At 34.2% G+C, this 26,753-nt stretch overlaps 1 protein-coding gene across 1 annotated transcript in view; it reads left to right on the top strand.

Annotated features, from left to right (window-relative positions):
* The first annotated feature begins 620 nt into the window (after positions 1-620).
* rims2b (regulating synaptic membrane exocytosis 2b) overlaps positions 621-26,753 on the top strand; it is a 186,354-nt gene continuing 160,221 nt past the window's right edge. Inside the window, exons 1-4 of the mRNA XM_051137658.1 lie at positions 621-1,442; positions 1,868-2,037; positions 20,247-20,285; positions 22,643-22,729. Of these exons, the coding sequence (XP_050993615.1) occupies positions 1,883-2,037; positions 20,247-20,285; positions 22,643-22,729 (281 nt within the window). The 5' untranslated portion in view covers positions 621-1,442; positions 1,868-1,882. The remainder of the gene's footprint in view (positions 1,443-1,867; positions 2,038-20,246; positions 20,286-22,642; positions 22,730-26,753) is intronic.

Below are 26,753 nucleotides of genomic sequence, written 5' to 3'. Positions count from 1 at the left end.
TTACTCCCTAAAAAAATAACTAATTACATTACTTAGTTACTTTTTATGGAAAGTAATACGTTACTTTACTTTTGCATTACTTTTTAAATCTGGGCAGGGCTTGCTTGTTTGTTTTCAATATAAAAAGATCTATTTTTTGTCAAATATAAAAGCCTTTTCACACCAAAAGCCTCAGGCTTTGAGAAAAGTAAATTCACGTCTGTACAGTAGACCGCAAAAGAAAAAAATATCAACTCTTCAGCAATAAAAAAAGGAAAACAAATGTTAGATATATATTATAGTCATATTCTGAGTTTAATTTTACTGTTTTTATTCATTTTGAGGAATACTGTGAGTGAGATGAATTAATGCATGTTTATTCTAGAACTAACATCTCACTCCTGATTTCTCTCAACATGGGGACAGGAGAGCTTTTAATCAATAAATGGGGGGAAAGTAACTGGCGCTACTTATTTGAAAAAAGTAACTCAGATATTTTCTTGTCTAATAAAAAGTAATGCGTTACTTTACTAGTTACTTGGAAAAAGTAATAATATTACGTAACTTGCGTTACTTGTAATGCGTTACCACCAACACTGAAACTTACTGACCCCAAACACAGCAAAACTGCAATACTGTGAAATAATATATTTATTTCTGTGATGAAATTTCGGCACCATTACTCCAGACTTCAGTGTCACATGATTAGTCAGAAACCTAATATTCTGATTTTCCTGTAATCATCAGTGTTGAAAACTGTTGTGCTGCATATTTTTGTGAAAGAAGAAGAAAAAGAAGAAGAAGAGGAAAAAAAAACACTTTTTGACCCCAGACTTTTAAATGGTTGTTACTTTAACATTTAATTTATAATCTGCCAGTCAATTAATACTTAGTTTTAGGTTATGTCTTTTATTTTCATAATGCCCTGCCAAGAACACGTGGATGTTTTGATGGCAATGGCATTAAGTTAGGTAACATACTTCTTAAAGAGGTCTGAGGAGAGAGAAAATGAATTTAAACCAATAGAAAGCCTTTCAATTCACCACAGTCTGAGTTATAAACCGTTTTTTGAAAATACAGATAAATGTAAAAAAAAATCTGGCTGATGACTCGTCACCATAGCGTACATCCCAGCAGCTCCATCTCCGTTCGCGCCTCCTGTCAATGAATGTGTCCGGGCGCGCGCACTTCCGCTGCCCCCACCCGCGCGCCTGGACCATCTGATCTTTGTCCTACGTAAGACCGTCGCTCCGCCTCGCTCTCCTATCGGACCGTTTCCCCAACCGCATCCATTTTTGTGCATTCAAGAAATCTCTTGGAGTTAGCAGCAGCAGCGGCAGCAACCGGGAGGGAATCGCGGGGAAGGCGGCGGAAGCCAGGACGCCGACGACCGCAATAAGAGCTCTCCGTTAGCGGCAGCAGCCATGGGTTAGACTGCATTCACCATGATTGCGAAATAAAAGGCAAGCACCCGTTTTCTCTGTCCACACACACATTCGACAGGCATGCTTGGGATGCCCTCGGCTCCCGGAAACGCGAGAAGCCCGAGGGTTTTCTCACACCTTATTCTCAGAAGATGCTTGTTTTTATGAGGCGGCGTGACAGGCTACATTGCGTACACGCGTTCCCCGTGCTGTCACCGGGATATATATTGATTACAGCTAATAACCTACCAGTAAATCTAGCATGCACACACACCGGCAGGGTGTGAAGGTGTTAGAGATGAGCTAATATGTTATTAAACCCTCAGCTGTCTTCATCATCTTAATGCCATTCAGACGAGATCAATACGGTTACGCGCCGCATAAACACAAACACTATGTAGCGACAGCACATGTGTAGGCTGCATAGAGCTGCGTTTAACGTTCATCCATCGCTCTTTCAGCAGCATCCACACCTGAAAATGTCAGCTCGGGGGGCCCCGGCCGCGTCCCCTGCGGCTCCCGCTCCGCCGGACATGCCGGACCTGAGCCACCTCACCGAGGAGGAGAGGAAGATCATCCTCTCGGTCATGGAGCGCCAGAAGAAAGAGGAGGAGAAAGAGCAGTCCATGCTGAAGTAAGCCAGCTGCTTGTGTTCAGCACCCTTAATAGGGGACGAGATGCGGGATGATGGCTGCGTTTGTCTCTTTAAAGCGCGCCCTGTCATTTTCAGCATGACTGTCTCCTGAAATTTAATACGTCTGCTTACGTCGACTGTCAATATTAGGCTATTGTTGATACGAGCTCGGACAGTGCGGCTCTGGTGGGTTGGGTTAGCTGTGGGCGCCATCTTCGCTAAAAATCCCATCAGCTGCCGTTTACCAGAGATTACTACACGTTTGAGTGCGTGCTGTCGAATAGGTCAGACGTTAAACATTAACGCGACGCCCAGCGCGGCGATATTTGCGCGATTGCAGTTGCCATGGGAGCCCCGCGCCGTGTTTTCAGCACCACGGCGCTGTCCAGTGCTCGCAGTCGCGGTGCGGATGTGTGTTTTCTCTATGAGCGCCGCGTGTGTGTGTGTGTGCTGCTGACTGAAAACTCAGCCTTTCGGTGTGTGTGTGTGCTCCTGTTTGCAAGGGTGCACCTGTTTTACTTGTGTCTAGTTGACGTGATATCAAACAGTGAAAGCAGTGTCCTGCAGCGTGACATGCAGTACTTCCTCCAGTTCTGTCTGAAACAGTACTGGAACTGCAATTCTTGTGTAATTACTATATATGCTATACTAATATTTTGCAGTTTAACCTTTTAATTGTCTCCATCCCCCCTTCACCATATTACAAATAAATCCTAATCTAATCATGACAAACTATATATCTTTGGAAAGGTCTAAGACTCCTTACAGATATTTTACCACTGCTTTTTGTTACAAATTATGTAGGAACAGTAATAGATAATTTATGACAAGAGTGCACCTCAAAAATCTACATCATAACTATATCGTTCTGACCTTTGTCACAAAAGACTTTTCGTTGCCTTTTTCCCTATCCCGTTTTAGAAATCATCAAAAATCATCCTTTGAAAGCCATTTTAAAATCAGACATTGCATTACCGTGGAAATGGGGCTTCAAAATCATATTACAAAATGTATTTGTTCATGAATTATAACAATTTCAGTTTGAATAGTGCACTTTTATGTCCATGTTCAAAAATGGGGGTGATAGTTAAAGGGTTAATACAATTTTATTAAGATGTAAATAGAATAAAAATTGCTACATAATTTTGAAAAATGGATTCGAATTTTTAATGGCATCTTTACTATATATATATATATATATATTATATTTAATTGTATATATTTTGTAGTTTAATACAAATTTTATTACATTGCTATATCATTTTGAAATATTGTAATACATTTTTTAATGGCGTGAAATAATGATTCTGTACTGTGGTTTAATACAAATCTTTATTATAGGTGATAAGTTGTTAATAGCATTAAATTGCTATATAATTTCATATAATTGAAAAATATAATATAATTTCTCTCTCTCTCTCTCTCTCTCTCTCTATATATATATATAGTAATTTAATACAAATTTCTATTATAAACTATATTAATAACACAAAAATTGCTATATAATTTTGAAAAATGTAGTGTAATTGTTTATGGTGTGAAATAACAACAATTCTGTACTGTAGTTGAATACAAATGTATAACTTATTAAAAAGTATTATACTGTTATTATTATTATAGATTATAAGCTGATAATAAAATAAAAATTGATATATAATTTCAAAAAATTTAATATATTTTTTAATGGCATGAAACGAAGATTCTGTACTACTCTGCACAATTTTATGTACATATATAAATTGTAGTGTAATACAAAATTTTATTACAAACTATATTAATAGTGTAAAAATTGCTATATAATTTTGAAAAAAATAATATAATTGTTTATGGTGTCAAACATCAGTTCTGTACTGTAATTACTGTAATTAAATACAAATGTATAACTTATTGCAAGTTGTTTAATTTTAATATTATTATAGATTATAAGATGTTAATAGCATAAAAAATTCTATATAGTTTTGAAAAATGTAAAATAATTTTTAATGGCATGAAACGTAGGTTCTGTACTGCTCTGCATATTTTTATATATGTTTTGCAATTTAATGCAAATTTTATTACAAACTAAATATCATTTTGAAAAACATATTTATTAATTATAAAATATTCTATTTTTAATTTAGGATTTTTTTATTTTATGGGATGAAATGGAGATTCTGCAATTATTCTAGGTTACTAATCAAGTGTAAGCAATTGTATTTTTTGACTACACTGGTCAAAAAGTCAAAATGATTTACACTTTGTTGATTCAAAATGCTACTGCTTTTGTAGCCTAACACAAAATTTAAGCATACATTATATTATAGCATCAAAAATAAGTCTGAAATGGAAAACATTGCTCTTATGTTTTAATGTCTGCAGCATTTGATCTACATGAGCTCCACAAGTTTGTATGAAACCTGATGATCACATTTCCCAGCATGATTTGAAAAAGATTCAAAAGAGCGTCTTGTGCTTCAAAGGAATCAAGAACATCCGAACGTTCTGTTCCGAGTCACATGATCATGAACTGCTCATAACCTGGAGTCCACTGTGTTACACTCATCTGTTATTTCTGTTTAAACACACTAGACAAACTAGAGACAAATTGAATGCTGAGAATTGATGATTTTATCCACATTTATCCACACGCCCTGAGGCACTGGAAAATTTTAAAAACTTTTATTTCAACGATCCCATAATTAAGCATCTGTTTATCTAGCAGTCTTGCACTCTGGTTCTGCTTCTTGCCATTATTTGCTCTCAGATACGGTGTTTAGAGAGAGAGTAGACATATTATTTACTGGAGTGGCCCAGTTGGCTCTACGTTCCAGGACTGGACTGAACCCAGTGAACCTCCATTGCTGTGCCAGTGCTGCGCTCACGTCTGTTTGTGGGCCACCTGACCGGCATCACTGCCAAACAGCGTGAGCTTCAGCTGCGCTACACCTCTTCCACGTGCCTGCTTGTTGATGCTGAAAGTAGTGTAACTCACCTCCAATGCTTAAGTCAAAATATTGTTCCTATATTATGACCTGATTTTTTTTTAAATGCTTTTTAGTGAATGTGCACGACTTCTAGATGGTGTTTATTACACGTTTGTTTTGGCACATCAGACTGGTTCTTCAAAGTTCATGTTTCTGATAAGCCATATCATTGATTGCTAAACATTCTGCATAATGCCATCATGTCTGGGTTATTGCTGAAATGGTTCAGTTTAGCTATTTGTTTATTGTGACACAATACTGTTCAAAGAAATGAATGCTTCTATACAGTAAGGATGCATTAAATTGATCAAAAGTGATAGTAAAAACATTTATAATGTTACGAAAGATTTCAGTTTCAAAAAATTCATTCAAAGGATCCTGGAAAATATTAAGCAGCAAAAAATTTTCGAACATTGATAATAATCATGTTTCTTGAGCAGCAAATCAGAATGATTTCTGAAGGATCATGTGACACTGAAGACTGGAGTAAGCAGCAGTTAATTACATTTTAACATATATTCACATAGAAAACGCTTATTTTAAATTGCAATAATGCAGTACATTTTAGTAAAGTTTTACTGCATTTTTAATCAAATAAATGCAGCCTTGGTTAGCAGAAGAGGCTTCCTGCTTCTTTTAATTTTGAGCAGTACGTTTGCATATGTTTGAGATTCTCACTTCCACCCCAAATGATCTGTTCACACTGTTGTTGTGTTGAAAGTATAACAGGACACTGATAGCTTAAAAATCAATGCGTTTACTGCCAGAGCAACTGCTCAGCATGAGGAGTGAAAACAGCTTTTGAAACATTCTTGTTCATTTTGGACACATTTCAACCTTAAGTGAGATTTTCCAAATGTTCCACATGAGTAATTGCAATGTTTACATTAATTCATTTAGCAGACACTTTTATCTTAAGCAACTTACAAGTAAGAAATGCAACAAGCTGTTATATTAGCATATGATTTGTGACCCTGGACCACAAAACCAGTCATAACAATCAATTGAAATTGAATTTATACATACAGCTGAAAGCTGAATAAATAAGCTTTCCATTGATGTATGGTTTGTTAGGATAGGACAATATTTGGCCGAGATACAACTACTTCAAAATCTGGAATCTGAGCGTGCAAAAAAATCTAAATATTGAAAAAAAAAAAAAAAAAAAAAAAAAAAAAATCACCTTTGAAGTTGTCCAAACAAATTTCTTAGCAATGCATATTACTAAGCAAAAATTAAATTTTGATACAGTGGCATGCGAAAGTTTGGGAACCCCTTGCAGAATCTGTGAAAATGTGAATAATTTTAACAAAATAAGAGAGATCATACAAAATGCATGTTATTTTTTGTTTAGCACTGACCTGAGTAGGATATTTTACATAAAAGATGTTAACATATAGTCCAAAAGACCAAAAAAAAGTAAAATCCTTTTTAAAGTTTGGGAACCCTTGGTTTTTAATATTGTGTGTGGTTACCTGAATGATCTACGACTTGTTTTGAACCCTTTCCAGCAGTGACTGTATGATTTTAAGGTCCATCTTTCCACACTGAGGACAACTGAGAGACTCAAACACAACTATTAAAAAAGGTTCAAACACTCACTGATGCTCCAGAAGAAAACAGAATGCATTAAGAGCTGGGGGTGAAAACTTTTGAAAAGGATGAAGATGTTCAAATTTTTCTTATTTGGTTGAAATATAATTTTTTTCCATTTAGAACTGCCCTTCGGAAGTAACAGAAGATATTTGCATGTTTCCTGGAACATGTTTCTGAAGAACAGGGGTCAGTTAAACTGTTCAGAACAAACAAGGGACGTATGAACAAACACCACTAAACTAAAAAACAGTCGTAGATCAACCAGGTATCCACACACAGTTTGAAGAAGTGGGTTATTTTAATCATTTTAGCTATTATTTGTCTTGTGGACTATATGTAAACATCTTTTATGTAAAATATCTTACTCAGGACAGTGCAAAATATCAGTACAATCCCTCTTATATTGTTAAAATCATTCACATTTTCACAGATTCTGCAAGGGGTTCCCAAACTTCTGCATGCCACTGTATATTTATGGTAGGAAATGTATAAAATATCTTCATGGAGCATGATCTTTACTTAATATCCTAATCATTTTTGGCAAAAAAATCAATAATTTTGACCCATACAATGTATTTTTGGCTCTTGCTACAAATATACCCGTGCTACTAACGACTGATTTTGTGGTCCAGGGTCACATTTCTCTCTTGTTAATGGTGCTCTTATCACTACTACTATTGCTTATACCTTTGTTACTTGTACTTGCTATAGTAATAACAAAAATAACTGCATGCAACTAAGCCTAAACCAAAACATTATTTTAAATCTAACCATATAATAAGTACATGTAATTAATGAGTATTTCACAGTACTTCAGTGTATAACTAGATAAAAAAAGTTTGTCAAGACAAACTTTAAGTTGGCTTGAGAAAGCCGGACCAGAAAGTTTGAAAACTTTAAAAAGTTTTAAGTTTGGATAGTTTTCAGTCTGAAATAGTTTGAAGTTTAAAGTAGTTTTAAAAGGTTAAAATTTGAATGTAGTCTGTCAGATAGATTGTTAGCATAGTTGTTAGCATGTTTTAGCATATTTAACAAGTTGTTAGCATGTTGCTAGCATGTTTCTAGCATGAGTAGCAGGTTGCTACCATGTTTCTAACATAATTAGCAAGTTGTTAGCATGTTGCTAGCATGTTTTAGCATGATTAGCAGGTTGCTAGTATGTTTCTAGCATGATTAGCAAATTGTTAGCATGTTTCTAGCATGGTTACCAAGTTGTTAACATGTTGCTAGCATGTTTCTTGCATGATTAGCATGTTGTTAGCATAATTAACAAGTTGTTAACATGTTGCTAGCATGTTTCTTGCATGATTCGCATGTTGTTAGCATAATTAACAAGTTGTTAACATGTTGTTAGCATGTTTCTAGCATGAGTAGCAGGTTGTTACCATGTTTCTAACATAATTAGCAAGTTGCTAGCATGTTTTTAACATGATTAGCAGGTTGCTAGTATGTTTCTAGCATGGTTAGCAAATTGATACCATGTTTTCAGCATGATTACCAAGTTGTTAACATGTTGCTAGCAGGTTTCTTGCATGATTCGCATGTTACTAGCATGTTGTTAGCATGATTAACAAGTTACTAGCATGTTTTTAGCATAATTAGCATGTTACTAGCATGTTATTAGCATGGTTACCAAGTTGTTAACATGTTGCTAGCATGTTTCTTGTATGATTAGCGTGTTGTTAGCATAATTAACAAGCTTTTAGCATGTTCCTAGCATGTTTCTAGCATGAGTAGCAGGTTGTTACCATGTTTCTAACATAATTGGCAAGTTGCTAGCATGTTTTTAACATGATTAGCAGGTTGCTAGTATGTTTCAAGCATGATTAGCAAATTGCTAGCATGTTGTTAGCATGATTAACAAGTTATTAGCATGTTTCTAGCATAATTAACATGTTATTAGCATGATTAACAAGTTACTAGCAGGTTGCTAGCATGATTCTAACATGATTAGCATGTTACTAGCATGTTGTTAGCATGTTTCTAGCATGATTAGCAAATTACTAGCATGTTTCTAGCATGATTTAGCAAGATTAGCAGGTTATTAGCACGTTGCTAGCATTATTTGTGATAAGCATGTTACTAGCATGTTAGCAAGATTCTAGCATTATTAGCAAGTTACTAACATGTTTCTAGCATGATTAGCATGTTGTTAGCATGTTTCTAGCATGATTAGCAAATTACTAGCATGTTTCTAGCATGATTTAGCAAGATTAGCAGGTTATTAGCACGTTGCTAGCATTATTCGTGATAAGCATGTTACTAGCATGTTAGCAAGATTCTAGCATGATTAGCATGTTGTTAGCATGTTTCTAGCATGATTAGCGTGTTAGATAGATGAGTTTGAATGAGTTTAAGTGGATTAGAAATGGTACATAGAAGAGAGGTTTGATTGAGTCTCAAGGGATTCTGGGAGTTTTGACAGTTGCAGTTTTGGCTTATTTGAACATTCCGTCAATGTAAGTCTACGGGATTTTTCCCAGTTTTAATCATCAGTTTTAGGAAAACCGTAAGTCGGATCAGTTAGAAAAGAAACAGCAACACGAGTCAGATCAGTCTGAAGATCTGGGCTGAGTTTGGAGTTTGTAGAGTTAAAGCTCTAGGAGGAGATACAGTCAGAAATTTTAGTCTCAGAAGAAGAATAATAACTGTAAGTTTAAATAGCACTTCAGTTGTAACAAGGACACCATAAAATTAAACGTAACGAAAAAAAACCCAAAAAACTATATAATCATAAAACAGTGATGTAACAATGTTGCAGCACACATCTCTCAACAAACTACATGAGGAATCATTCATGTTGTGAAAACATTGTATGTTTTATTCAGCTGGAGAGACTGTATTTGAAGTTCTCGACTATAAATGAACTTAATCTCTGTCTATGGCTGTATCGGCACCTGACACGAACTTGTTTGACTGACACAGTTTTGTAAGTCCTGTGCCACTGGAGATCTCACAGTCGCTCGGTCAGACGTCAGTCTTTCTGGTCTGGGCTGGATATTGTGGCTTAATCTGATAGCTGTGTTATAAATTAGTAGTCTGTGTCTTCCTCACAAATGTGTAATTAAATTTTATAGATTCTAGATTTTTAAAGAACTTTCTAGTTTTATCTAGTCTAGTTTCTAGAGTGTCTTCTTGTTCTCTTCTTACTCAAAGTTCAAGTCAAGCTTGAATTTATGGTAGTTTTATAGCATTTGGATTTAAAACATACTTTGACAGATCCATCTTAAAGGGACAGTTCACCCAAAAATAAAAATTTTGTCATCATTTCCTCACCCTTAAGTTGTTTCAAACCTGTATGAAGTTTTATTTTCTTCTGTTGAGCATAAAAAAGATATATTAAACAATGCTGGTAACCAAACCGTTGACGGTAACCATTGACTTCCATAGTATGGCAAAGAATACTATGGAAGTCAATGGCTACCATCAACATTCTTTAAAATTTCTTAAAAGTAAATGATAACAGAATTTTTATTTTTGGGTGAACAAACCCATTCAAAGTAACATTTTTTTTTAGCTATGTGTAAATGTTGGGAATTAAGTTAAAACAGTTCCATTTTTAAAAAGTGCTCCTTCAAGCTGTTATTGAATCATTTTGAACATTGCTAATATCAGCAGCTGATGTTGAAATGCATTTTGGCAGAGCGTGTTAAAAGAGCAGCACACAAACGGTCATCTGAGGCGACACAGTGTTTTCTGGCAGATACGTCCATATCTTGTGCACCCACTTACTCCTGAGTGTTAAGTGCTCAGAGTGATGATCTATGGAAAAATGAGGCTTTTTATGAAGATTAGAGAGTTTTTGCAAAGTCAGTCAACTGCTGGTTAAGTATTAATCAAGTAAGTGCAGAGCCACTGCAACATGTTAGAGTTTGTATCTTGGTCTCTGTGTGTCTGTTTTGATAATAGTAGTGCTGAAGTCTCACATGCACTCTGTGCTTTAAAACGTGTCTGCTGGGTTTGTGCTCAGATAGAGAATGAAACAGTGCTGTGGTCTGATAAACCTCTGATTGTGATAAAACTCTCATCCCTTGTTCAATACAGATGCATTTAGTTTTACAAATTCTTTCTGGTATACCAGGTCAGCTTGAGTGTAAACAAGCGGCTTAGGTTTTAAAATCACATATCTTCAAAATTTAAAATCACAAATATCTTAAGTATCTTCATTTATTAGCAGTTAACATGCAGTTAAGTGTCTGAAAGCATTACATTCAGTTCACACTTCATATTCTTTTAAAGTATAATATTTTTGTAATAAGTACACTACCAGTCAAAAGTTCTTGAACAGTAAGATTTTTAATGTTTTTTAAAGAATTCTCTTCTGCTCACCAAGCCTGCGTTTATTTGATACAAAATACAGCAAAAGCAGTAATATTATGAAATAGTTTTACTATTTAAAATGACTGCTTTCTATTTAATTGTATTTTAAAATGTAATTTATTCCTGTGATGCAAAGCTGAATTCTTCAGTGTCACACAGTCCTTCTGAAATCATTCTAATATGCTGATTTGCTGTTCAAGAAATATTTTTTAATATTATTAATATCAATATTTAAAACATCAGGATTTTTTGATGAATAGAAAGATCCAAAGATCAGCATTTATCTGAATTAAATGCTTTTGTAAAATTATACACTATACCATTCAAAAGCTTGGAGTCAGTATTTGGAGTCTAGAAATTAGTTTTATTATTATTTTATTATTAGTTTTAACTTTTATTTTGAAAGGATGCTTAAATAGATCAAAAGTGACGATAAAAACATTTATAATGTTTCAAAAGATTTCTATTTCAGATGAATGCTGTTCTTCTGAACCTTCTATTAATCAAAGAAACCCGAAAAAAATCTACTCAGCTGTTTTCAACGTAATAATAATATTAAATGTTTTTTTTTTAGCAGCAAATCAGAATATTAGAATGATTTCTGAACGATCGTGTGACTGGAGTAATGATGCTTAAAATTCAGCTTTGAAATCACAAGAATAAATTACAATTAAAACACAATCAAATAGAAAATGGTTATTTTAAATAGTAAAAATATTTCAGAATTTTACTGTTTTTGTTGTACTTTGGATCAAATAAATGCAGGTTTGGTGAGCAGAAGAGACTTCTTTGAAAAACATTAATCTTACTGTTTAAAAACTTTTGACTGGTAGTGTGTATGCGGTTACTTCATCATTTTACAAATAAATCCTAACCTAATCATGACAAACTATACATCGTTGGAAAGGTTTAAGACTCCTAAATAGATATTTTATCATATTATTGTGATAGTAATTATGCAGGAAAAGTAATAGATTAATATATGTCAAGAGTGCAACTTAAAAAATCTACATCATAACATAAGTTAGAACCTTTGTCACAAAAGACTGTTACCTTTTTCCCTATCACACTTTAGAAATCATAAGAAATTATATATCAGTTCAAAACTTAAAATCTCAAAATTCATCCTCTGAAAGGCATTTTAAAATCAGACATTGCATTACCATGGAAAATGTACATTAAAATCATATTACAAAATGTTTTCATTCATGAATTATAAAAATTTATGTCTGTGTTCAAAAATGGGAGTGACAGTAAAAGGGTTAAGTGTTCGAAAACCTTACACTCAGTTCACACTTAAGTATATTATTTCTGTAATAAGTACTATTTTTTAAAGTGTACTTTTTATCTATTTGTCTGAGTAATAAAAAAAATTAACTCATAAAAATAAAAAAAATAAGCAATTAAAAAAAAAAGTTTACTATAATGTAAACAGATTTTTCAAACATTATTAAAGTGCATTTTACAACAAAATAGGCTAATTTTAGATATTCTGTTTCACAATTTCATGTTTAATTCATTGTGTTTTATGTGTGACATTTCCCTTAACTCAAAAACACAACTAAATGCAGTGTCAAATTCAAAATACACGTAAAAAAAAAATAATAATAAAAAAATAAATATGGAAAATTCTTTCACATTAATACACTCTGCCCCATTTTTATGGATTTTGCCCTAATTTTCTAAACCAATTTTTTTTTTTAGCATCTAGTATGGTGCATACGTCTGCAAGTGCAATGCAAACTTCATGCAACAAAATGCATTGCACACTTCTTCATCTATGCCTGGATTGAGTCAGTTATGTCTGGTAACTGCTGTGTTTCAGGCTCTGGTCTGGTAATGTAACTGTTGCTGGTTTGGTGTCAGGTAGAGTCACTTATGAAATGAATTACTGTTAAACGCTCGTCACCGCTGTGCCCCTGGGTCAGACACATAACCCCAGCATGCTCCAGTGGGACAGTCCCGGCAATTAGCGCACTGTAATATGCTTTGGAAAAACAAGTCTGCTAAATGGCAAATAAACATATGTCTAAAAACACATTGCTGCATCTATAAGGCTTCAGCTTTAATTTCAGAGTCTGAATTTACTTTTTTATACATCTGAGTTGGAGTTTGAATGGACGTGTCTGCATGTCTTCATAATGGTGTCATAGTGTGACGTAACACACAGAGACAGATTCAAGAGAGACAGGCCTGTGGGTGTTCCTCTAGACAGCACACTGAGTGAGTGCAGCGTTTAAGAATTAGGGAATGTTGTGCCTCTGGTTTAGTGATGTCATTAATTGTTCAGTCATTCAGCGTTCTGTGATTGGCTGCCTGGTCAGATTCACTGAGTCACTTAATGAATTTGCTTAACATTTAATGAGGTTATTACTTGTATTACGTAATATATTTCTAAATAATAAAGACTGTGTCTTTATATTGTTATATTCAGTTGCTCTACGGTTTCTGTGATCATCTACAGTTGGCTACTGTTGCTGTAAATGGTCATTTGACATGCAGCAGAGTAAAGCCAAGAGGCATATTTCATTCACACTCCATTAAAACATTTGTGTCTGACTTGGTCTGTCCAAGCGGATGTGTTTTAGCCTGTATCAGAGCTCTACGCTTGGAAATTTAGGAGCACAGTCAAAATTTTAGGAGCAATCAATAATCTGTATCAATAATCCAAAAATCTAATAAAAAAATCGCCTTCCCATTATGAGGTGACATTTGACTCCTTAAAGTGATTTACAGGGGAAATTTGTTTAGCATTTTTCTAACTTTATTAAAAGTATGTCATCTTTTATGTCAGTTTTTTTTTTTTACATTTTTATTTTATAAGCTTTTTAAAATTTCTAATTAAAACAACAGAATAAGAAGACATAGAATAAGATAAAATTACCAATCAAATGAAATTTATTTGTACTACAGAGGTGGCACGGAAGAACACAAAAGTGGCTTGTAGGTGTATTTTCATGTTTAATGAGGCTCAGAGGTGGCATGCGTGCAATCAAATTCATAAATTCATGTTGATTTTAATATTTTAAATATAAAACTTTTGAATATAGAAATATTAAATGATTTAAATAAATGAATAATGAAACTAAATCTGCCAGTAGGTGGCGGAAAGTCACTGATTTAATTACGGAATCATTCATTCATTTGATTCGTTCGAACGGCTGATTCATTTAGGAATAAAGCAAGTGACTGTCTTTATGAATGGGAAATTTAATCATGGACTCACTAGATTCGTTTAAACACGCACGTTCATTCATAAACTAAACTCTGTTGTGTTTAAATGGAGATGTGCAGCAGCTCAGTTGTGACTTGTTTCAAACTATTTTTGACTATGAAATAGAGCAAAATCAGGCAGTAGTGTTATAGTCAGACAATATAAGCCGCTTAATATTAACTTCTTGTTTATTTAACTGTTGCATTAAATCAATATCTCATTTACAAACTCCCTTAAAAATCATTAAAAGCTGTCACTCATCCTAGTTCATCACAATCTCACAATGTTTCATTATAATCAATGACGCTCTCTACACTGCACAATCAATCTCTTATTTACACTCTCTCTACACTTTGTTTATGAAAGGATTCATCAGATATGTCAGTGATACATTACTCAATGTTGCAAAAACATGTAGAAACCTTTGAAGCTCCACTTAGCGCAAGCACAACGCAACGCAAATAGCGCAAACACAACTCAAATACAAAAATGCATCATCCCTGCAGCACTCTATTGCAGCTAATTATGAGTAGATGTAGATGTGTAGTGGTTTTCCCTATAATTGTGAACAAATATTAACTGAACAAATACTGGTAGTTTCACTATAGTTGTTCCAGCTGGTAGTTGGAATTTGCCCTATTTGATAACCTCTGTACAACATAGAACTGTGCTTAATAATGGTAACACTTTATGTTGATAGTTTACTTTAGACATTCTGTTAACTATAAGTAACTTTGCAAATATGTGTCAATTAAAGCTGCAAGCAGCGTTGAAAGGGCCCTCGCATCCGGGCTCACAGCTATCCGGTGGCTTTAGGGAAACAGTGAATGGTGGGCAATATGCTTTTAAAGTGGTAAATACAGGAGGAATATGTCTAAGTCATTTATATGTGCCAAACTTCCTGCTGCCAGCTGGTAGCACTATGACTATAACTGAATATTTACATGTAGGTGTCTTCAGGCCAGCACTTTCATCAAATATATGAAGTCTGGTGCAGATTGAACATGGTATGTTTGAGTTAGTGTATATAACATATGCTATTGTCAGCAGGTGGCGCTATGATAATAACTGAATATTGGCATTTAGATGTCTTCAGGCCACTTTTATCGAACCTGTGAAGTTAGGAGCAGACTGGACATTGTATGGCTGAGTTACAACAACTATATTTTCCATGGGAAACATTGAACTTGCTGCCACGGACACGACCTTCAATGAAAACTCAACATCTACACAATTTAACATCACAAAGGACTTTAGAGTAGAATGGCCAAGCATAATGTTGATGTCATTAAATCTCAAGGAGTTTGCTACAGCGTAAAACACGTCACTTCCTGCTGCCAGCAGGTGGCGCTATGACTATAACTGAATATGGTTATGGGCATGTGTTCAGCAATGGACTCTTATTAAACGTGAATTTTGGTGCAGATCAGACATTGTTTGCCTGAATTATAACAACTTCCTTTTTCATGGTGAAACAGTTTGTCAGGCCGCCACGGACACGCCCTTCAACGAAAACATCAAGATCTTCACAATTTAAAGTCACAAAGGGCTTTAGATTTCACTGACCAAATTTGGTGTTGATCTGTTTAAATCGGTAGGAGGAGTTCGTTAAAATACAACGCCTGAAAAACTTGCAGAGAAAATTCAACAGACTTCCTGTTGGATTTCGGGCTTCAAACCGGGGGGACTTTTTCATAGGTATTTGTTACATATGTCTACCAAATTTCATACATGTATATGAAACATAGCTCGAGGCGCACTTTGTTAAAATTTTATAGGTGGCACTACAGAGCCATTTTGCCAGACCCACTTCTGAAACCAATATCAGATGTAAACTTTCACCTCTTTTGGTGCAAGTTTCATGAGTTTTCGAGCATGTTTAGGCCCTCAAAAATGATTAATTTTGGACAAGAAGAAAACGGAGCAATTCCAATAAGGTCTGTGCACCACTTGTGCTTGGGCCCTAACTAGCAGTCACTGTAGAGTATTAGTAGACTGTCTGCTCATTATCTGCTAATACTTTATTTTGATGCTCCCAACACACATTCTACTGACTACAGATAACATTGCAAGTACATGTCAACTTATTCTACTAACTCTAACCCTAACCTAACACTCTACCCACACTCTAATGAGGGTTTGCTGACATGTAGTTGCAAATTAATGAGAATTAGTTGACATGTAGTTGCTTATCTCGAAATAAAGAGAACCATTTGTATTTTTACAGCATCCACACTTCATATTATAAGTCATGCCAAATTCTCTCCTCCTAGTGGTCAGCATGTCTGAATCACTCTCAAAACACACTCTCAACCTCTCCACAACATCTGAATGAGCTGAACACAGCAGATCCAGTTTTTTTTAATGGGGACTGAAGATGTGTAAATGCAAGGCCCTAAATGCAATTCTCATGTACTGCTTACTGCATACTATGCAGTATTTGCTGTATATTGCATGCTAGTTTGAAAAACTGTATTGTAGATCCTGCATCATGCAGGTATTGCCTGCATGCAGAGACATACTGTACACATATAAATATTGCATACTGCAGAAGAGTAGTGCTACAGTCTGAATGATGCTACAGTGGTGTAAGTGCACTTGATCTCTGCGTCTGAGCTGTATTAGGACTCAGTGTCGGCATTTAGAAGCGCCGGTGCTGATTGGCTGATCACAGCTTGTAATCTCTTAAGTGTTCAGAGAGACACAGTGTTTAGCTGGACAAGTATACAGTACACTGGGGATTCCACTGCACACCACACAGAACTGGACTCCTCTTTGCATATATGCTATGTCCATATGACAGCACAAGAATTACATTTTTCCCCATGATGCCACAAACACAACTTTGTCTATGAGCTTTTATGAGACTCAATCTCAAGTAGTGAGTCTTTTTTCAGGTCTGTTGTGTGAAGACGTTGTGTAACAGGATTAACACTTATAGTAACCTATGCTCACTGGCTCTGCCTTAAAAAAGTTGCTGTATAAGTATATTACTTTTCACTGTATACAACAACAGTACAGTAATTGCATTTTTGCATTTGAACACTGCATTGAACACTGATTACTATTAGATGCATAATATTAAATATGCAACATTAAAGACATTACAGTCCAGAAATGGTCTCTAAAAAATGTTTAAAGTTTTATTTTTTTAAATCCAGTAATATGCAGAACAGAAGTCCAAACAACAACAATGTTGTTTCAAAGTAACAAGCTGAGTAAATAGTACGTTTTTAAAAAAAGGTTTTAACAAGCTGAAGTAAATATTAGGCCTAACATATAGAAGGTGCACTGTGTCATTCTCACAAATACCAAAAAATAAATAAATAAATAAATAAAACACCAATAAACGTAACTGATTAGATAAAAAAAAAAAAAAACTCAAAACAGTTATTTGAAAGAATCCTCAAATGTGACCCTGGTCCACAAAACCAGTCATAAGGGTAATTAATATTTTTACATAATCTGAAAAAGCTGAATAAATAAGCTTTCTATTGATGTATGGTTTGTTAGGACAGGCCAATATTTGGCTGAGATACAACTATTTGAAAATCTGGAATCTGAGGGTGCAGAAAAAATATTGAGAAAATTGCCTTTAAAGTTGTCCAAATGAAGTTCTTACCGATGCATATTACTAATCAGTCATTATGTTTTGATATATTTACGGTGGGAAATTTACAAAATATCTTCATGGAACATGATCTTTACTTAATATCTTAATTATTTTTTGGCATAAAAGAAAAATTGATCATTTTGACTCATACAATGTTTTGTTGCTACAGATATTGTTACTTAAGACTGGTTTTGTGGTCCAGGGTCACAAATGTGATCTGTCACACAAGGAATTCTGGAAATTTCAACTTATGTTTTTAACTGTAACTTATAATATGAATATCACTTTCGCAACCTGTACATTTACAGTATGTAATGTAAAGTACTTGAAACATCTTGTTAGATCTATTAGTGTTTCACCAACCTACTGTTAAATGAATAACAGATTTTAGCCATATCATTTTTACATTCTTTACTGTTAAAATTACAAACATTTTTTTATAGCCAAGAAAAACAAATGCCAAATTTATTTATTAAACATGTGCAAGGCCACATCAAGCACGTTGCATTATAGCGTATGGTGTTCCATTTCATTTTTATGGGAATTGCATGCATACAGAAGAATAGCATACTATTATGTACAATATGCTGCAGAAATAGTGAGAACACTATGTTAGGCTAGAGTATGCTGAGCATTGTGGGTATGGAGATCTGTGGATCTCATGTTAAAATGATTCTGGTGAATTTAGGAGTTCTCAAATAAACATTGTTAATTGGACAGTATATTTAGCTCACGTGTGCGTTGCTAATTATCATTAGTATTATTTTACATAAGAAGTCTTTAGATTAAAGATTATTATTATTATAGCATGTATACATACGATACCAAATGTCACATATAAGGCAAAACAGTTCTGTTTCTCTCACTATATATGATTTATTTTCATCATGTTAAAATGTTTTATATGGTTTTCATATTCATGTTGGTTTATGTATTTTTGCTTTGTTTAGTTTATGTTTATTTTTATAATCACATACTTATTATTAGGGCTGACAATAGAATTATCCTAACATTTTTCATCTAAATGTTCAATGTTCATCTAAATGATCTTTTTTTGTTTTCAAAATACAAGTAAGGCAAGTTCATTTATATAACATATTTCATACACAATGTAGATGTTTAACCTAGAAAAGATTTTTAAGATGTTTAACCTAGAAGACAACAGATTATTTTAATAATAAAACGATAAAAGCTGAGATAAATATGCTGAAATTTTCAAAAATATTTGCATTTTAAGATTTATTTTGATTATTTTGTCTTTATACAGAATCTGTATAGACTGTAGAGTGTTTATCATTTTAATACAGTCCTGTCATGTGAAATTCTATTGCTCACTTCTACCTTATGAACCACTGGAGAAACACCAACCATTTACATTTTAAACTTAAAAATTTGATGGTTAAATTAGCAAATTTAATAAATGTATTATTCTCAAGGGTCTAAAAAATCATGCAGAAATTTTCATAAACAGCATGTACTGCATGAAATGTAATGTTAATGATAATAATAAATATTTAAAAAGTGGACACATTGATTTGGCAGCCCTAGTATTTACAGCATTTATTGACTGTATTTAGTTTTCTGACTTAAAGAGATAGTTCCCCCAAAAATGAAAATTACCTCATGATTTACTCACCCTCAAGCCATTTTAGGTGTATATGACTTTCTTCTTTCAGACGAATACAATCTGAGTTATATTAAAAAATTTCCTGGCTCTTCCAAGCTTTATAATGCCCGTGAATGGGTGTTGAGACTTTGAAGTCCAATAAAGTTCATTCATCCATCATGAAAAGTGCTCCACATGGCTCTGGGGGTTAATAAAGGTCTTCTGAAGAGAAAAATATCCATATATGAAGTTTATAAACCTTAATCACTAGCTTCTGCTAACTGTTGTACGTGCGTTCATGAGAGAGTGGTGTTTAAGCGGATGATGAAGGACATAGGCGAACGCAGTGACAGACGTGGAAATGACGAACACAGTAGTGGAGAGGAAAGAGCAAAACAAAACACTGATCACAAATTAGAAGTACAAAACATAGATTTGTAAAGAAAAATGTCAGAGGATTTAAATATAAGCCATCAGGAGATTGTTTTTCTTTGTTGTAAACAAAACTAGGTTCTCATGAGACTAGCATATTCTCACCAGAGTTTATGCTACGCCTATTTTTGTACGATTCACTTCAGAAGGCCTTTATTAACTCCCAGACCTGTGTGGAGTACATTTATGATGGATGTATGCACTTTATTGGGCTTCAAAATCTCAACAGCCATTCACAGCTATAAAGCTGGGAAGAGCCAGGACATTTTTTAATATAACTCTAATTGTATTTGCCTAAAAAAAGAAGAAAGTCATATACAGTCATTAGGTAATTTTCATTTATGGGTGAACTGTTCCTTTTATCATGCCATGATTTAAGTTATTTCATGATTTGCTTTGTCAGTGTTTGATTTTTGTCTCTTGTTTTGCCCTGTGTGTGCTGAGCTGTTGAACATGTCTTTTTAGGGATCCACCTAAAGAAGACACAAAGCCTCAGCCAGCTCAGTGAGTACAAGACAACTCTTCCAGTGTACTTCAAGCTCTAAAACCTTCCTTTTCCACCCTTTGCTGTTTGTGACACATCCCTCAGAGCTGACCTGTGATCAGTTATTTGCCTCTATGCTGTCCTGTAGTTGGTACACTTGTATAGCATCACTTCTACTTAACACAATTCTTTTACTGAAACTTTTCCTGCGTTCTCACCCTACTAACCTATAGTCCATTCAGTAGCATATTCGTGTTGCTGTAGTGATCCATGTGTACATGTAGTGGTCAGCTGCTCCTCCACAATGCTAAAGTAATACAGCACTAGTGTCCTCCTGTGACTCAGCTGCTGTCGTATTGTGTCGTCTTTCTTCTCCCTTAGTCCTAATGCTGCTGTTTCTCAGATCACCCATCTCTCTTTAGTCAGTTCTAATGCAATACTCTCTTGTTTACCAGTAAAACTATGTGAGCATACTTCAAACAAGATGAGTTTACTTAAGTCCAAATGGCATTAGACTTGTTTTAAGAGACTATATCTTTAAAGGGAACCCTGGGTATAAAGACTTGTATGATGTAAATTACTTGCTGAAATATGTCGTAGAAAACCCATGAAAGATTTACGTTATTTAAAAAATCCACGTTGTTTTATACATATTTTGGACTATGTGGGGTGCCATGATGTGAAATGGTTGCAGTCAGTGATTTACTGGCATTTTTACCGCAACACAACTCAGAAAATAAAATACTGATACGATGAACACAGGTGCTGAAAGAACTTACAGGTGTCGATGGATAAGCGTAGGCTTAAACCAAATGCTGCACCATCGTTTTCCCCCACAAGGCATCTAAATGCCTCCCAGATATCAAGTGAAATCCACACTGAGAACCTCAGAGGCTGCCGTGTCATGACAAGCATCGGCATGTTTACATCCTGCCAGGATGGCATCTAGCGTTTCTTGTCTCTGCCATTTGTAAGCTCTTTCAGCAGCTGTGCTCTACTAAAAGCCTCAAAGGCACCAGGGCTAAAGTGGAGAGAACAAAGACACAGGTCTTTAGGAAGTTTTATTTGTCCACAAGCATCTTCCCATTCTTTTCTCCTCTTCTTAGTGCAAGAAAAGTAGTGAAGACTTACATCTTTCTCTTGTTGCCCTTCGACTGAATCATATCAGTGTTTTATTTTCCAAGTTGTGTTGCAGTAAAAATAGTAACAGATAGTGCCAGTTGCTCACCGAGTGCAAACATTTGACGTCATTAAAATAATAGTCCAAAATAGGTATAAAACAATGTGGATTTTTTTTTAAATAACGTAAATCTTTCATGGGCTTTCTACTACATATTTCAGTAAAAGACATCATTTATGTTATATTAAGGCATACAAGTCTTAATACCCAGGGTTCCCTTTAACAAAACAAAACAAAAAACACACCAAAAACCAAAAAAAAAAAAAAAAAAAAAAAAAAACCCTCTCAAAGGTTCAGTGTCTTTACAACAAAAACACATTTGTTCTCACGTATGTTACAACAAAACAAAAATATATATACATGGATAATAAAAGAAAAAAAATCTGTGTAGTTGTTCTTTTTTATTGTAGTTTTTTATTATGTTCTTTTTTAGTGTAGTGCAGTAAAAAAAAAAAATAATAATTATTTTATTATTTTTTAATTATACACATCATATATATATGATGTGTATAATTATAATAATAATATAATAATATTTTATATATATATATATATATATATATATATATACTTCAAATTGTAAAATGATTTTAATGATTTTAATGTTAAAGTTATTTTTGTCGAAACCATGACATTTTGGTTAATGCATCCTTGCTAAATAAAAAACAAATATTTAATTAATTGCTTAATTTATTCATAAATTAATAAACAAACAAACATGCTTAGTAACAAAACAAAACAAAACAAAAAATATGGATGATTTTTTAATTTTTTATTTTGCAGTGTAGTGCAGTGAATAATTATTTTTTATTTACATTTTTAATCATTAATATATATGTATATATATACATATACATTAATATATATTAATACACACAAACACACACACCCACACACACACACACACATATAATAAATAGTCTGTTTATTATCGCCTTGTGTTCACGTTTGCAGTAACATGACAGTTAGTAAATGATGCATTTTCATTTTGGATTAACTATTTCTTTAAATGCAGAAATTAACAGCTAGAAGATTTGACACACTTAAAAACAGGTGTAATCGAGCATTACAACACAGTTCAACAAAATTCTTTGGGATTCCTTGGTGTCATCCCACCAGATGTGAAGAGTTAGAGGAACAAAGAGAAACACATCCCTTGGTTCTTGCCACTTGATGTTGCTATGCTTGTCTGAACAGGTGGAACCCTTTCAGTGGAATCACTGAGCTGGTTAGTAATGTTCTCCAGCCCCAGTCAAAGTCCCCCAGTGAGGAGCAGCCGAATCCGTAAGTACAGCACAGGACGTTCAGTTCCTACTGCTGAAAGTAGCTAGTTTAAGGGAATAGTTCACCTAAACATGAAGATCTGCTGAAAATTTACCCAAATGTTGCACTCACCAGTGAATCCTCTGCAGTGAATGGGTGCCATCTGAATGAGTCCAAACAGACTCTGAAGTTAAAAACATCTTAATGATACATTTGTTTCTTACAAACTTGCATCTTTAGGCTTAACAAAAATTAATTGATGGACTGGAGTGGTGTGGATTATTGTGATGTTTTTATCAGCTGTTTGGAGTCTGACGGCACCCATTCATTGCTGAGGATCCACTGGTGAGCAATGCTACATTTCTCCAAATCTGATGAACTCATCTATATCTTGTGAAGCCAGAGGCTGAGTACTTTGTCAACAAAACTTTCATTTTTGTTGAACTATTCCTTTTATCCAGTTAGGCCAAGCAGAACTGGTGTGGTGCTCTAGTGAGTTTGACCCCATATATAGTAAGTAGTGTCACTATAATTATACTACAAAAGAAATGTGTAATTTTACTTGAAGCCTTTATGTATAATGCATTATATCTTCTCATAAATAAGATATAAAGTCAAAATGAAATATAGCTGCAAGCAACAATTACGGGGCCAAGCACTAGGCAAAGAAAGCAGCAAGCATCAGAGCAACTGAAGCAATGAGTAATTGAAGCCATTTTAAGATGATTTTTGTCAAAATGCGGGAAACAAAATCATAAAAACAACTACTAGTAATATGATTTAACAGGTTATCACTTTTGACCAACAGGTGGCGCTGTTATCAAATCGATTTGGTGTGTTCTGTGTGAGGTGACAATGCTACATGAAGTTTGGTGTCAATATGTCAAAGCTTTTCAGGATACAGCCTCAGAGTCATTTTGGCATCATGCCTCAAATTTGTAGTGATGCTGTATGGAAACAGTTTCATCTATCAACACGAAATTCATAACTTTTTAGTCGGTACATTCTGAAGATGATCTGATTCGATTTTGGTGAAAATCGGACAAACTGTCTAGGAGAAGTCTGAAAATAGGTTTTTAACAAATCTAAATGGAAGACAGGAAGTTCGTCAACTATGGATTAATTGGTGTGTATGTTGTCGGCATGACCCAAGGAATGTTTTGAGAACAGTTTCAACACAATAGGCTAATGCAATCCAAAGTAATTAACAGTGTTGTAAATGTCATTATTGATGGTTTATCACTCTTGACCAACAGCCACCAATAGGTGGCGCTGTTACCAAATTGATGTGGCGTGGTCAGTGTGAGGTTACAATGGCACATACAAAGTTTGGTGTAAATATGTCAAAGCTTTGCAGAGATTCAGCCTCAGGTGCACTTTGACATCTTTCCAGCAAATTGGTTGATACGCTAAGCAAAAATTGTTATGTATATACGTAGCGATTTTTGACATATATACGTGATACATATATCGTCACAAAATCCATAACTTTTTGCCAGCATGGTCTGAAGATGCAACAGGCTAATTTAAACAAAAGTTATTAGTATTTTTTTTAAATTGTACTTTTTTTTTTACTTAAGTTTAATTTTTGACCACAAACTCAACATACTGAGTTTCGTAATGATATGGGAATGCGTTCTTAAAATATAGCATTTTACAAAAAAATTCAAAATGGCCGATGCCCAGAATGACTGACATGGAAAAATTGGGTTACAGTTAGACTCGGCATGATGCACCGAACCTAACGAGACCAGTTTTGTGATTTTTAATATCTCCTCACCACTAGGTGGCACTGTGCCAAAACACTGCAGGTAGCCTCAGGTCATGCTTGTTATAACACACACCAAGTTTGATCTCAATATGCCAAACCGTTGCAGAGATATAGCCTCACATCCATTTTTGTGTGCTTTTCGTTGAATTCGTTTGCGTGTTATTCAACAACGGTTTGACTAATCAACTTGATTTCCACGACTTTTTGCCAGCATGGGCTGAAGATGATCTGAGCCAATTTGATAAAAATCAGACAAACCGTCTAGGATGAGTTCGGAAAAGGAGGTTTAACAAACTATTAAAAATAGTTAAAAGTAGTTTTCCTTCTAGACCTTATGGTTCAAAAGTTATTAGCATAAAATAATTGAAATTTTGGACAAGTGGTGGTGCTAGAGAGTTTGAGTTAGAGACTCCAAACTTGGTGTGGTTAATGTTGAGACTGTCCTCTACCTGTGTGCCAAATTTTACAACTTTCCCGTAAGCGGTCCTGTGGGATGCCATTATTATAATGCCTAATTATAATATCTGCAGATTCCTTGTTACATCTAGTTGTTTGTCATGTGTTTGAATGCGCTATACTTTCTAAAGGTGTAACAATGAATAGATCAGTATTACGATGGGATCATACAATGCATTATAGGGTGCATTACATTGCATAATTAATGCATTAAAAATATGTTTACAATGCATTATATATAAAGGCTTCAAGTAAAGTGTTTCCTAGAAATGCTCTGGGCTCAGAAGTACTCAAAAACCAAAGCATGGCTGCATTTACAGGGCATATCATATGAAGTTTCCACGTGTACATATATATAAAAATACTGCCAACCGTACATGCGTACTAAAGTACTAATGTTTTTATGCTTGAATGGACCGTTTTGTCAATCTACCAAATTGTATGTCATCACAACACGCTCAATCCATTAGCCATGCATGACCAATGACACCGGATATTCATGTAATCTTGTGGAGAAACAGTGTCGGATCATTTCAGTGTGGACGCCATCGATTTTCTGGAGCTCAAACTGAATATCATGATGTGTAGTGCATGTACAGTAAAAGCCGTCCCTGTCACATACTTCACTGCTCCATGCGACTTAAAAACAATGGAAAACACCCCCGGATCAATAAACATCTGATGAGTAAGTGTTTTCTCTGGATAGATTATTGATCGAGTCTGTCTGCATTAGATCTGGATCCTGTCAAACCGGCACGCTCTCTCATCCCTGTCTTACAAGTCTTATTAAAGTATTAGATGCATCCTATCAGTGGTTATGGTCTCGTTTCAATATGGTTTGACTGATGAATGTAGAATAGGAATTAACCCAGAGTGTCAAGCCTATTATATTAATGCAATTACTGCTGAATAAAGATCTTAGTAAGAGTCATGTTTACATCCTACAGCTCTCTTAAACCCAAAGAAACACAACACTCATGTGACAAACAATTATGGTTTTAGATGCTGCCTTGTTTTATACATTTAGTTTGCTTGTTTAGTACCATTTAGGTACTAATATATAGATTTTAGGCATTAATATGTCCCTTTAATGTACTAATAAGCATCTTTGAAGGATAAATAAGGTACAAAAGTGTATTTTTTTTAAAAAGATACCACCCTTGTAACATCTTTTGTACCTTGCTATTTGCATGTGGTACTTGATTGTGGTACAAATGAATGTTATTTTAGTATTCTTTATTTGCTTATACTATTTCAATTAGCTTTTATTTTCATTTTTTTTTTCAGTTTTAAGATTGATATTTTAGTAGTTTTGATATTTTTATGCGCTTTTGTAATTTTTATAATTTTTTTTAATATTTATATTTAGCTTTTTAGTTTATTTTTATTTCAGTTTTAGATAATTTAAAAAAAGGGAATAATTTTACTACTTCAACTTCTTCCAACTTATTTATTTCACATGAAACTATTTCAAAACAAGTACATTATTTAAGTTTAATTTAATATTTATATTTTATTTTACCTTTGTTTCAATTAACAGCATTTTTCCTTTTCTTTTCTTTCTTTCTTTCTTTTTTATCATAACAGATAATACAAGTGCACTGTAAAACAACAACAACAGCAACAAACACAATTTGCTGAGTCAACTTAAAATAATTTGTTACCCTGCAGCCTTTAAATTTTAACTTCAGTCAACAAATAAGTTTAGTCAACTTTAAATGTACAAAGTGAAAACTTACATATTTGAGTTGACTAAACAAACAATTTGGTTTGTTAAACTTAAAAGCTAGGCTTGTTACCCAGCTGCCTTAAATTTTT

The sequence above is a fragment of the Labeo rohita genome, chromosome 19 (genome assembly GCF_022985175.1).
Source record: "Labeo rohita strain BAU-BD-2019 chromosome 19, IGBB_LRoh.1.0, whole genome shotgun sequence".
NCBI classification, from domain to species: domain Eukaryota; kingdom Metazoa; phylum Chordata; class Actinopteri; order Cypriniformes; family Cyprinidae; genus Labeo; species Labeo rohita.
This window is presented reverse-complemented; position numbering and strand designations above follow the sequence as displayed.